The 12887-nt window shown below is 44.9% G+C and overlaps 5 protein-coding genes and 1 long non-coding RNA gene across 7 annotated transcripts; 2 read left to right on the top strand and 4 right to left on the bottom strand.

Moving 5' to 3' along the window:
* Window positions 1-201: 201 nt before the first annotated feature.
* Cp15 (Chorion protein 15) lies at window positions 202-884 on the bottom strand. Its single transcript, XM_018102396.2, has 2 exons — window positions 730-884; window positions 202-659 (listed from the first exon to the last, which is right to left on the bottom strand). The coding sequence occupies exons 1-2, from the start codon at window positions 739-741 to the stop codon at window positions 297-299; spliced, it is 375 nt and encodes a 124-aa protein (XP_017957885.1). The 5' UTR covers window positions 742-884; the 3' UTR covers window positions 202-296.
* A 770-nt stretch (window positions 885-1654) lies between these two features.
* On the bottom strand, window positions 1655-2556 carry Cp18 (Chorion protein 18). The gene is made up of 2 exons (XM_018102395.3): window positions 2340-2556; window positions 1655-2265 (listed from the first exon to the last, which is right to left on the bottom strand). Exons 1-2 carry the CDS (start codon window positions 2352-2354, stop codon window positions 1768-1770), a joined length of 513 nt encoding a protein of 170 aa, XP_017957884.1. The 5' UTR covers window positions 2355-2556; the 3' UTR covers window positions 1655-1767.
* Window positions 2557-3198: 642 nt separating this feature from the next.
* LOC108652252 (erythroid differentiation-related factor 1) lies at window positions 3199-8116 on the bottom strand. Of its 2 annotated transcripts, none has more exons than XM_030383124.2 (6): window positions 7973-8116; window positions 5419-7918; window positions 5092-5350; window positions 4721-5032; window positions 4462-4655; window positions 3199-4394 (listed from the first exon to the last, which is right to left on the bottom strand). In XM_030383124.2, exons 1-6 carry the CDS (start codon window positions 7991-7993, stop codon window positions 4009-4011), a joined length of 3672 nt encoding a protein of 1223 aa, XP_030238984.1. In that variant the 5' UTR covers window positions 7994-8116; the 3' UTR covers window positions 3199-4008. The 2 variants fall into 2 exon arrangements, with proteins under 2 accessions (XP_030238984.1, XP_089116717.1); XM_089260591.1 differs by having other exon boundaries at window positions 5419-7901; window positions 7973-8104.
* A 14-nt stretch (window positions 8117-8130) lies between these two features.
* Window positions 8131-8891, top strand: LOC108652254 (uncharacterized). The gene is made up of 2 exons (XM_018102394.3): window positions 8131-8321; window positions 8383-8891. Exons 1-2 carry the CDS (start codon window positions 8250-8252, stop codon window positions 8830-8832), a joined length of 522 nt encoding a protein of 173 aa, XP_017957883.1. The 5' UTR covers window positions 8131-8249; the 3' UTR covers window positions 8833-8891.
* A 360-nt stretch (window positions 8892-9251) lies between these two features.
* SrpRbeta (signal recognition particle receptor beta) lies at window positions 9252-10509 on the top strand. Its single transcript, XM_018102748.3, has 4 exons — window positions 9252-9448; window positions 9524-9830; window positions 9887-10012; window positions 10071-10509. The coding sequence occupies exons 1-4, from the start codon at window positions 9343-9345 to the stop codon at window positions 10264-10266; spliced, it is 735 nt and encodes a 244-aa protein (XP_017958237.1). The 5' UTR covers window positions 9252-9342; the 3' UTR covers window positions 10267-10509.
* Window positions 10510-11851: 1342 nt separating this feature from the next.
* LOC149091363 (uncharacterized) lies at window positions 11852-12620 on the bottom strand. Its single transcript, XR_016196857.1, has 2 exons — window positions 12138-12620; window positions 11852-12062 (listed from the first exon to the last, which is right to left on the bottom strand). It is a non-coding gene; the product is annotated as an uncharacterized LOC149091363 (long non-coding RNA).
* Window positions 12621-12887: the final 267 nt, after the last annotated feature.

The raw sequence follows: 12887 nt of genomic DNA, 5'->3' as shown, positions 1-12887 counted from the left end.
AGTTCCAAAGTCAGGCCAAAAATTTTCTGCACTTATGTGAACTTGAACTTTGAACTTGATGCTAGTTCCATGGAACAATGGCCACCCATCTTGGCCTAGTCACTGCTGCATAATCCCAGCTATATTTAAGACCCACGCTCAAAAGTATGCCACACATTCTGCACACCCATTCAGCCAACTAGACCTGAGTCAATAAAAGAATTTCGTATTTTTTTGTTTTGCTCAACATTCTCCGCGGCTTTCGGCGGGTTTTCTCTTTTTATTCACTGATTCAACTGGTGTTGGTTCAATTGGAATTAGTAGCCACGGCCGAGACCGCCACGACCAAGACCGCGTCCGTAGCTGTCGCCGTGCCAGCTGGCGTCCAGATCGTAGCCGATAACGGCAGCCTGACGGTAGTTGCCAGGACGGATGCCAGCGGAGGCAGCGGAAGCGGCAGCAGCAGCCGAGGGATTCGATGAGCGCGAGATCAGGGGCTGGCGATATCCACCATGGCCGCCGATCAGACCACCACGGCCGCCGCCGATGCCACGGCCATAGCCGCCGCCATAGCCAATATCCTGAACATAGGCAACTTGGCCAAGATCGCTGCCATAGCCGATGTTGCCATAGGGATTGGCATTGATGCAGGCCGCCAGAGCGCACAGAGCGAATGCAATCTGATGAAACGGAACAGTTCAAGGATTAGTCAGCTGATCGGGTCTAGAGCACTGGTCAAGGATCACTTACCAGGAACTTCATGTTGAGTTATTTGGCTTTGCTAGTTGTAGAAATCAATCAAACTATGATTTGCTTGGCGCAAGCGTTCGCTTTTATATGCGAAAATTAGACTGGATATAGTTACGTGACAGCCCCGACACACATACATATCTACATAAATATATTGTATATATGTATGTACATATTCATATTTAATAAATGTTCTATTGCTGTGATATTTCATAAGTGTCTCGTGTACATAAGACAACATTATGTACATACTCGCATTTCGCATTTCGTTGTCGTGTCTACGACAAATTATAAAATCGTTCGGTTACGCGATGTTCCATTGTTTCCGACTTCTGATAGTGCCTGGCCCCGCCCCTTTTGCCACGATTCGACTTGGACACATGTGCAAAAACAACGAGCACTTCGTGAGCTCTCAATGAAAACCCCTCCGAGGCGAAGGCGCGCGACATTCGTAGCCCCAGTTTAAAAATAAGTTCATTTTTATATATTTTATTTCCTATATGTGAATATGCATTCCTCGCGTTGAAATACAACAAAATCAACAGTCTATAACTGTAAATGGAGCTGTTAGCATGAGCTCTACTAGCATAAGCTTTAAGCTGGCCAAAGCTAAGGACTACCAAAGAATGGGGCATACTATAAGGGTAAAGCTAAAGAAAATGATATATTTTCATGGTACAGAATTAAAAGAGCATTGTCTCGAAATTTGTAATATTTATACAATATTATATAATGTACAAATATTTTATATATAATACAATACGAATATAGATACCATAAGCTCAGTCAAAGCGCTAAAGAATATATGTCTACAATTCACGTTCTTCAGCTCATTCAGCTTTTAAGCCAAACGTAGCTGGAAAATGTCGAAAGTTTGCAGTTTTTCACGGAACCCTCAAAATCCAGTTAATAATAAATATTCACGTTATTTTTTAAGTTTCTTAAGTTTTTGGTGGCATTTATTACTTCCTAGTTTTCTCTTATTCGCCTATAAGTCTCAAGCTTTGGTAGCTCTCGTTTCACTGTAGTTGAACTCGCTTAGTAGCCGGAGCTCTTGTAGCCGGAGTTCTTGTAGCCATTGTTCTGGCCAGCCACGGAGCTGGCGGCGGCGGCAGCAGAGCCACCCTGCGCCTCCTCGCCGTAGCCGTAGCTGGACTGCTGGTTGTAGCTCTGGCGGGGGCCGTACGAGCGCTCCACCAGGCGCTGTGGCTCCTTCCAGAGGAGAGGAGCACCAGCCTTGGGTGCGGCCAGACCAAGCTTGGCCAGCGAGACAGCCTGACGATCGACGGGTGCGGCACCATAGCCATAGTTGCGGCTGGACGTGTAGTGGGCAGAGACTGGGACCTCGATGCTCTTGCCGTAGCCGCCGCCATAGCCGCCACCATAGCCGCCGCTGCCATAACCGCCAGCGGGGACGATGGCCTTCACGGTGAGAGCGGGCTGCACCTGGTAGGCATAGCCGCCGACGGGTGCACTGCCGTAGCCACGATTGTACGAGCTGGCCGAGACAGCGGCGAGGGCGCAGACGAAAATGCACTGCAGAATAAGAATAGTGGGAAGATGAGCCAATGGCCAGGAGGGATACTGGGGCAGGATGCGCAGACACTTACCATGAACTTCATCATTTTGATGGCTTAGTTGGGTTTGGGTTTAGTTGGGCTGCTAACTAATGTCTGACTGGAGCGACCCGTTTTGCTTATATACTAAAAATCCAGGCAATGCCAACAAATTTCTCGCTTACGTGACGAATATGATGCAAGTTGGGCTCTAGACGATCGTCTGTTCCATGTAGCCGAGTTCTTTGTGTTTCAGCCGCAATCTGAAGACGTCGCTCGCCGCTCACCGCTCACCACTCGCCGCTCGTCGCTCGATTCGACGTGCATGCTAACAACATTGCACTGGCCGCTGCCCCACCCCAATGGGGCGGTCGTCCAAAGCTGAACCTCAATTCGGCGCGGGTCCAGATAGCAGGCGTCTGTGCTTACGCCATCGTCTACTGGAGAGTGCTCCCCCACGGCCATGGCCTCGGCCACGGCCACGACCACGACCACGGCCACGGCCACCACACACTCATTACGCAAGCCAGCTGACTCGTGCGTGCCCAGCTGTGAGTCTCTGATGCGCCCGTGCGGGCGTCATTTTGATCCACGATTCGTCACCGCTTGCACCACTGTGGCTAGCGAGCTTGACACAGTTTTTCAGCCAAGGCATTGACTGCCACTTTCTGCTGCGTTGGTACAATTTATATACAAAAGCAAAAAAAGTTACGATAAAATTACAATAAAATAATAAACTATAAACAGTTTTTCAAAATTGCAATGCCAAGCACTTTAAATAACTCAAATAAAATAATAATACTTTGCATCCGCTACACACATTCGCACAGGGCACATTGGTTAGCATAAAGAGTTGGAGCTACACTCATTATTATGATGATTATTATATATATTATACTAGTAACTCCTCACATACAGTCTATTAGTTCAGTTCTTTATTATTCACTCAACATTCAAACAAGTACAAATTTAATTGCGACTAACTTCGCGTCGTAAACTTCAGCATATCATATTTGGAAATAACATTAGGATAGCAATTAATAAGCTTGTGTAAAGCTTGTGGAGCATTGTATCAATATTGTCGCATATACATACACGTATGTATGCAGGTAAAAGCAATTATTGAAATCAACATTTTCATTAAGTATTATCCACCATTTTTGTTGGCTTGCGCTCTCGATCTGGCCCAGCTTGTTCAACAACATATTTAACAGAAGCTGACCAAGATTGGCGCACCCAACAGTGTGGAGCTAAGCCTAATCTTGATGAGCGACACGTCTGGCTGGCGGCCACGCGACTTTATAAGAGACGCGCGCCCGTCAGCCCGTACAGAAAACTAGTTCACAACAAACACACACACAGAGCTCCAAAATGCTTCGTAGTCTGTGCTTTAAGGTGAGTAGATTCAGATTTGTGTGTGAGGTGATGTTAATGTGTATGTGTGGTGTGTGTGTGTGTGTGATCCTTTTACAGATCTTGCAGTTTGCCCTGCTCTTCGCCGTGGTCGTCTATCAGAAGCACATTGGAAGCGTTGCCGATGCCAAGCAGTTCGAGAGCGATTGTCGCTGCCAGAGGCGGGGCTAAGCTTTGGTTAGCTGAGCTGCAGTGTAATTGAGACGAATACATCAATAAACAGGGCAGGTCGATGTCGATGCATATATACAAAATTTGAACTGTTTTTATAAACTCGTAGACGACACGTACTGGCCAGCTAGCTAGTCGACTAGTTGCTAGCAAGCTGAGCGCCGCACATGGCTTTCAGCCGGGTAAGCAGCGTGTGCAAATGGTGTGAGCGCGCTACAAACTCTGCTGTCGATTGCTGTGCGCCTATGCCATGTTTCCCAGTCAAGGTTTCCATATACATGCGCTTGTACAAGGCCGACAGCTGTTTTGGATCCTTGCCGGTGGTTAACAGCAGTTTGATGAGTGTTTTCAATGCATTCTGCAATCGACTCTCGTAGAGCGTCAAATGTGCTTTGAATTCGTCATCGTCGTCGACGTTCACGCTGCTGTTGCTATCGATGACGTGCCCGAAAATGAGCTGGCACTGGAAACAAATGTCTAAAGCTGCTTGCATATGCTTCACCTTCTGCGCTGCATGACTGGAAACTGCAATAGCAAAAGAAAACCATAAGTTATATAGATATAATTACTAGGTTGTTCCCCTGACACCCACCCTCCGATAGAAACTCGTGCAACGATATGCGCTCCAGTTGCACCACCAGCAGATCGCGCACCTCCTTCAGGCTTTCCAAGATGTGCGTTGCCTTCTCATAGTGGTATTTGCATAGCTGCAGCGTCGCTTTCGGCAGCTGAGATGCATCTGATACGCCATAGCTGCGCAGCTGAGCATAGTGGAAGGACGCAATGCTGCAGATGGAATGTTCTTTATCAGTTATAAGATCTATTTATAAGTCAAGGCGATATGCTGTTACCGTTTGTGTATAAGGCCCGAGCGAAAGCTGTAGAGCACTTGGCGTGCGCCTGCGTGTTCCACATCGCAAAGCTTTAGAGATTTCTGCAGCAGGTCCAGCACCTCCTTGGACGCCTCGACCAGGCTGCTCTTATCGGCTACGCTGTAATCCTGTAGCTGCTTGGCCAACGTAAACGTGGCTGTCGACAGCTCCCAGTGCACAAGATCCCACAGTTCGGGATTGGCTTTTCTGGTATCCAGGCAATCCTTAGCCTTCTCATAGTAGTCAAAGGCTTCGTTATAAAATGTTTTCTGAATGTCCAGGCCAATGTTGCTGCTGATTATATAAGATTAATGCCTACAAATGGAGTAAAATATGAATACTCAGCATACCTCTCATTTGGCATAGTCAGATGAGCACGCAGCCGCATGAATCTGCCCATGTTGCAGTAGAGGAATGCAAGATTAACGTTATCCTTCACCGCTGTAAAGGCTGCGATGCCACGGCGCAGGCATTCATATGAATTGATTGTCAGCTTCACATAAAGAGGCTCTGCTACTTTTTCAGTTGCATTATCTAGTTCAGCTTTCGATTGCTCTGAAGACCCATTGGCGGCTTCTTCCTTCTTGCGCTTCATCTGGCTGTACTCCTCTGCAAGGCAAGAGAAATGTTAAGAGTAATACGAAAGAGAGAGAGAGAGAGAGAGAGAGAAAACTTACCTTGAGCGGAATACATATACTTGAGGCCCAGCTCGTTGCGCACATTGCCCAGGCGACGCAGCAGTTCGTTGCTCTCATCGGTCTGCGCGTGCTCCAGTGCATCTTCGTAGCATTTGCAGCTGTGCAGCATCACCTGCTCCACATTCTTAATGGGCTTTAAAGTGAGCAGATCAACATCCTCCAGTTCCTGTGTCAACTCAACGTTAATCAAGCTCGAGTGCTCATCCAGCTGCTCATATTGCTGCACATACTCATCGATGGCGCTCCAGTGCTTCGAGATTTGAAAGAAACAATCCCCGGCGCGTCCCAGCAGACAGCTCTGCTGGCTCACCACGTTGGCCATATACTTGTTGAGCACCTGCTGGCAGCGGCAGGCCAGCTCGATGGCGCGCAGCGTGCTGCCATAGGCCTGGGCCTCGTAGTAGTACTCCGCTAGAGTGGCATATGTCAGGCACGCCTTCTCCAGCAGCAGCAGCTTTAGATGCACATTCCACGAGCCAAAGTTTTGGGTATTAAACTTGGCACTGAGTTTCTGAGTAGCCACGGTTGCCGGCTTAGTGTTTTTGTTGTTGTTGGTCAACTCTTTGGATTTGCTGCGTTTAGTCTTTGTCTTTGTGGAACGTTTCTTGGACTGCTGTGCCTGCGCCTGGGCCTGCGGCTGAGCAATCTTTAGCTGCTCGTAGGGCAGTGGTATAGCATTGCAGGGCTTCGCCATGTTGGGATTCTGCTCTTCGTGAAGTATGCGCTGCTTCTCCTCCTCCTTGGCGTGCATTTCCGACTCCTTCAGCTTCTCCTCCTGGTTGCCATTGAAGTACTGCAGGCAAGAGAGGCCCGCACTGATGTGCTGCAGCGATATTTTGCAGCGATCAAGAGTGCTGGCGATCAGAGGCGCCGGCTTGGGTTGCTTAGCATGCGACTTAAAGTCTCGCAAAGCATCGCAGATGTGACGCACTGCTACATTCGCTTTGCCACCGCTTTCTGCAGCACTCTGGTAGTACTTGTCGCGCCCAAAGTTATGTGAGGGATCGTCATTGTAGTTCTCCTCCTCCTCATCTTCATCCTCAATTTCGTCTTCGTCGTCATCGTTAAAAAGCGCTGGCGATTCATTGAATTTGGGCGCCTTCGGGTCTATGCCAGCGGGAACATGCAAATCTGAGAGTATATAATGGGAGGAGCTGACAATCTGTGGATACTGCTCCTTCGGCAACAGCTTAATGCAGTTGTCCAATAATGCGCGTATATTGCCCGCTGTCTTCGGAGTTATGTGCTCCAGCGTGTTCTTCATGTTGCGCGCCACAGAGTAGAGCAACATGCCGACAGGCACCGTAAACGGATTCATTTCCTTTTCCTGCTGTTGCTGAGGATGCTCCGGTTCCTCAGCTGCTTTGTTTTGATTCTGATATAGGGTGGTCAAGTCGTAGAGCTTGACCACATCATCGTTGCGACCCTTGAACAACCAATAGGTGTGACCCGCTTTGGTCGCATTCGCTTTCAGAAATGCTAAAATATTTTGAGCCACATTGCGCACCACCTGTGGTGAGAACTGTGAGTTCTCCAGATAGGGCAGATCCTCAGTCTTAATTATCTCGTATTTCTGCACAATGCCGTCCAAATGGTAGCACATCACTACCTCTGGCACATTGCACATTAGATTGTCCAGCCAGTAGTCAATGCCAGTTAGGACATTGATAGGCTGTGCAGCATCACGTAGTCGTAGACTAATACAGGGTCTATTCGGACCACCGAAGATGGGCATATCAGTGCCAATTAGCATGCGAATATCCTCGAAAGTCCACACAACATTGCGATTGAAGGCATGGCTCGATTTGGGATCTGGCACATTCTCTTCGATCTTTGGTTCCGGCAGCACAGGTCCGATAATGGGCAGACTTGCTCGCCTGCTGGTCAGTAATGGAGGTTCATTGGCATCGTAGTCCGTGTCGTTACTTGGCTTCAAACTGTGGTACAGAAACTTCGAGAGCAAATTCTTTGTCTGCAGCGCCTCGCGGGATCGTTCCTTAAGGCAGAAATTGTGCTGCTCATCGCCGTAGGCCAGAATGTGCTCGAGTATGAAGCTGCGCAACCATTTCCAGTCATCGTCCGACTTGCGTAGCAAATACTTCTGTATATCGAACTCATCCAGCAGCAACGTGTTGCCAACCTTATGCACAACCATGCTGATGGCGCTCTTTGCACTGTATGGCAGTTTTAGTAGCTGTTTGATATTCTCGGCATCCGAGACAACGTCCACCTCGCCCACACAATCGGGAAACATTTGCCCCAGACGAAAGCTGGCAAAACCGCCGCTCTGATACAACGCCTGATGCAGTCCATGGCTGCTGTGCGAGGTGGTCAGCCAGTTGAGAGGCGGTAGATTGAGATTTGTGTTGCATTCTAAGCGCTTAAAGTGCGCAGGCACTTGAACGGGCGAAAGTTTAATTATGGCTTGGCTTTTCACAGCCTCCAGCTCATGCGGGCCAATGCTGCGGCAGGGTTCAATCTGTAAGGCAGGCATATTCATTTTTTTTTTGCTTTACAAATCACTTACACTTACCTCTTCGTTGCTATCTTCCATTGCGTTCTTTAGTCATTTCAGTTTTCACACTGATACAAATTGTTCACGAATATTCCACAAGGTAGGCTTTTGTTATGCCGGCAAACAGCTGTGGACTCGTAGCCATCCCTGGTAATGACAGGGCTGCCCGTATTCGTCAAAGAGTACAAAAATCACACGCAGCCATCAGCTGTTGGCTGCATTTAGTTTTTTTTTTTCCATCAGCAAAGGAAAACAAATTATTGGATTAGTTTTATTAAACTAACTAACCCCAAATATGGACTTGTTCGTGCTAATAGCGCTGATGTGCCTGATCAACACAATCCTTCCAGACTTCGTTCGCAACTACGTAAGTCGAACATCTTATTCACCAGAGAGCTGCCATAGTCAAAAACACATTTTCTCCTCAGATTAAAATATCCCGGTTTTGGAAAGGACCCAAAGTAAAGCCAGAGGATCAAGCAGAGCTGCAAGCAGCCCGCGAAGAGCTTATTCAAGTACAAAATGCAGAGCATTCCGGGGAATATGCAAGGAAAATCAAGACCATGCGTGCCGAGCGCAAAGTCGCCGATGCTGAGAGCAAAATATTGATGGCCAACCAAATGGTGAAGCTTAAGCAGTCAACTATTGATACAGTGGCGTACTATGTGACGAAGGTTGTCTTCTCGCTGATCGTCATCATTGTGTGTGCCCGCCATCGATACTCAGCTGTGATGATCTTCGACGATAGTTTTAGTCTGCAGCCGCTGACCGGACTGCTCAGCTTTCCCACTGGCATTTACAACGCGATTTCTGTGCCCACCTGGGCCTTTTCATGCAATTTCACATTTCGACTGTTGTACGATCTGGTAAAAAACTAAGGTGTCACAAATTGAATTGTAATTTTGTAATTTATTGCAATAAGATTTAATTGTAAAAAGTGCTCGATGTAGTTTACATAGCTTTATCACCGTTTTAACAACTAACGCATCAACAGAATAATTGTGTTTTTTCATATAAGAAAAGAGTAAATATTATATGGAAATATAATTTAAAAGCACGCGCTTCTTATAGTCGATTAATAATTATCGAACACCATCAATATTGTTACACATTGATGATGATAGTTGAAGATGAAATTTACAATCAGAGAAAGGAAAGCAAAGGCTGTACTATTTTATAAATTTTCTTTACAAATGCAAAATGTATAAATAATGCAAAATTATAAATTTTCAGCAAACCATTTTTTGTTTTTGTTTGTAATTTGCGTTCCATCCCTGGTATAAGAAATCGAGTAAGTGTATATCGATTTGTTTATCATCCCTAGTTAAAAGTTATTTGAGTTTTAGTTGAGCTGTGGAAAATTGTAAATTTTTCCAAACAGCTACAAAATGGACAAACTAAATGAAAATACACGCGAAAAAAAGGAAATTAAGTTGGATAATATCGACGTGACGCCTATATTAGCGGCACTCATAGTTGGATTCATTGCAGTTGGTAGGAGCGAGAGCACGCCACGTCGATAAACAACAACAGTTGGTGATCATGCTAAAAAATCAATTTAAATTTCAGCACTTTTTGTAATTTTCCGACGACGCTCGGCTGGCCGACGTGATTTTCTGCTAACCGGTCTGACCGAGGCAGGTAAAAGCGCCATATTCATGCAGCTTGTGCATAACAAGTTTCCCGACACATTCACATCCATGAAAGAGAATGTCGGTGAATACCGCTCGGGACATGTTTCTGGACGACTTGTGGACATACCTGGACATTATCGCGTGAGAGACAAATGCTTTGAGCAGTACAAACGCAATGCGAAGGGAATAATATTCGTGGTGGACTCAGTGACCATCCAAAAGGACATTCGTGACGTGGCTGAGTAAGTGGAAATCTCATAATCATGATATACATTCTCCTAACCAACTGCTCTTACAGTACCTTGTACACCATTCTGGCAGACACTGCCACTCAGCCATGCTCAGTGCTGATACTGTGCAACAAGCAGGATCTGACGACTGCCAAGAGCTCACAGGTTATAAAGAGCTTGCTAGAGAAGGAACTGTAAGTTACCGAACATCTTCCTTGTCCTCATCTAATGTTCAATGTTTAATATCAATAGCAACACAGTGCGTGACACGAGGAGTCGCAAACTCCAGTCCGTAGGCGACGATGAAGTAAACAAACCCATTACACTGGGCAAAGTGGGACGCGATTTCGAGTTTTCGCACATTTCACAAAATGTACAGTTCTTCGAAAGCTCAGCCAAGGAAAAGCAATTAAGTGATCTTACAGATTGGATAGATCGCATGCTATAGAAATACTAGCTGACTGACTAGCTATGAGCACTGATATATCATCAAATATGTAATTGATATTGACATTTATAATATGTAATTTTTCTACTTAGTCTCAAGACTCAACGCTCACAACCTGTTAAATCCTTTCCAAATAGACCCTGCCTTGTTCCTGCTTATCGTGCAAATCCACATTTTAGGCTTATAATGCATTTTTTACAATAAGATTTTAACATGCGAAATAAAATGTTTTATTGTTTATAATTGAGTTTTGAATAGGCAATGGAATTTAGGGGTAACAGGGGTTGCTTATCTATCAAAGTCTATTAAATATTTCAAATTTATGCGCATTTGTTAAAAACGAAATTGTTTATGGGCCGCGGCTACATTAACTGCTTGTCACTGCTTGCTGCACTGCCTTCTGGCATCTAGAAATTGAATTGCAGCCCGAAAGTATGCTACAAAAAGTATGAAAAATATATAAAATATAAACTGAACTAAAGCTGTTTTTAAAAGCGTAGGAAGGCGTGGCTAAGGCCGTTTAACTTAACACTTGTTCCATAATATACTCCTGCTGCTATAATATTCTGTTCTCCTATCTTCATATCTATCTATCTTCATCTTATATTACTATCCTACTTTTCTAATTTTATATATTACTTCTTGCCTACTACTATTAATATTAAAACTACTAAACTACTTTTCTACTACTATATTACAGCTAGCAACTTTTCTACTAATCTACAAATCTTTAGCCATTCTACTCCAATGATGCTTTTGTCAACTTAACTATTATTTTACTACCCAACCTAAAGTCAACCTCTTTCTAATTCTCATTCATCTGAAAATGAGCTATTAATTCAATTCCAGCAAAAGTCACAGCCAACTGGCCCATTAACGTATTAGCCAAATGTTTGGCGCATGCGCAAGCTTTCAAACCTTTTTAGCGATTTGAAACCTTTTGTGAACGTAGCAGCAGCAGCAGCTGTCGATAAGCAGCCTGATCCATCGATCAATTGACCGGCCAAAGATCAAACAGCCGCCCTAAAAAATAAAAAATGAAGAAATCAATGAACTCGTCTTCGCTGACTAGATAGAATTTCTAGGCTAAGAGAAATTCTAAGAATTGTTAGCTTTTAAGATTTGCCGAACAAAGATCCGGGGCGGATGCTTAACACAGGCCAGGCCCAAGTCTCGTGTTGGCTGCCAGCTGCCATCCATCCCATGATGTTCGTAGGCAACGTTGGTGGCAGCTCGACTTGATGGATCGAAGCCATGAATTTCGAGGAAAAGCGCGAGGACTCAGCGAGGACACAAGCGCCATGACTGCTCACTGGCTGACTGATCACCAAACGGGACTAAATTGTTTTATTTGACATACAAAGTATACATTTCCCTTGAGAGCTGACTTTGTTCAAGGGAAATATATATAAGTCCCTTGTCTAACACATTAAACTGGAGCTCACTTAGATGACTTAATGATTTTTGCATAAGGGAAATATATATACACTCAGTAATTACAATTAGAGAAATTAAGAGATCAATTTCCCTTTCTCTAGCTGCCATTGATGCTGCACTTCCTTTGAAGAGGTAAGTGAAATTTAACTCTTTTTATAATGCTTTCAGCTCTCTAGCTTCTATTATTCAAATACACTACGTCTACTTTGTGCCACTTGTTGCCTCTCTTACAGCCGCCTCCCCATCTTGCAGCATGCTTCAGTTTCGACACTTCCTGGCATTGTTGCCGCCTCCTCTTTTTCTCTATAGCTGCAACATGTGGCTGCTGTGATTCGGTGTCATGTGCATTGGAGCACGTGCTACACACATATACAAAAGACAAGAAGAACAAATTTAAGAGAGGCATAAGGTACTTTTTACAGCTGCAGACAGACCCATATGTTTCAGACACGCTTTAGCCAAGCGGAAGAACCGATTGCTCGACGGTTCGGCTGGTCGGCTGCTCGTCTGGTCGAATGGTCGACTGGTCGGTCGACTGCTCGGCTGGTCGTCGCGTACACAGTAGCTGTTGTTAATTATGCACAGCTGATTAGGCAGACAAATGCAACAGGCGACGTTCTCTACTCTCTTCTCTTTTCTTTTATTTTTTGCTCTCGTGTTTTGTGGGGCGAAGAGTTTGCCCAAAAAAATACGATACGCCCGTCTCCGATTACCCAGAAAAAAAAAATAAATAAATGACAATAAAAATGAGACGATTGCTGCCAACAAATTCATTGGAAGAGCAGACAAGCCGAGTTTAAGCTATGTTGGGCGATTGAATTACGAGCGTAGTAGACCGACCGTTAGTGGACTAAATCTTAGTTAACTGAAATTGACTGGCCAATAAATTTGTCTTATTATAGAAAGCATATAAATATGTTATATATGTACAAACAAATCTACTACGAATATACATACATATGTATATGCATTTATAAGTATGCGCATGCATGTAAATAATGCACACATATAAACATATATGTATGTATGTATTGAGTTTCCCTTCTCACTTTGATACTTTAATAAGGCGCAGACCGCAATTACGCAGAGCTTGGAGCTTGTTGGAGCGGGCGCCCGTTAAAAGTATTTTCTGTTGTTTCTGCTTTTTATGTACACAGAGTGCGACGTTTTGTGGGTTTTGAGAT

Source organism: Drosophila navojoa, chromosome 4, assembly GCF_054131105.1.
Source record: "Drosophila navojoa isolate 15081-1374.11 chromosome 4, UAZ_NAV_1.0, whole genome shotgun sequence".
NCBI lineage: Eukaryota > Metazoa > Arthropoda > Insecta > Diptera > Drosophilidae > Drosophila > Drosophila navojoa.
Note: the sequence above shows the minus strand (reverse complement) of the source record. Positions and strands in the feature narration are given on the sequence as shown.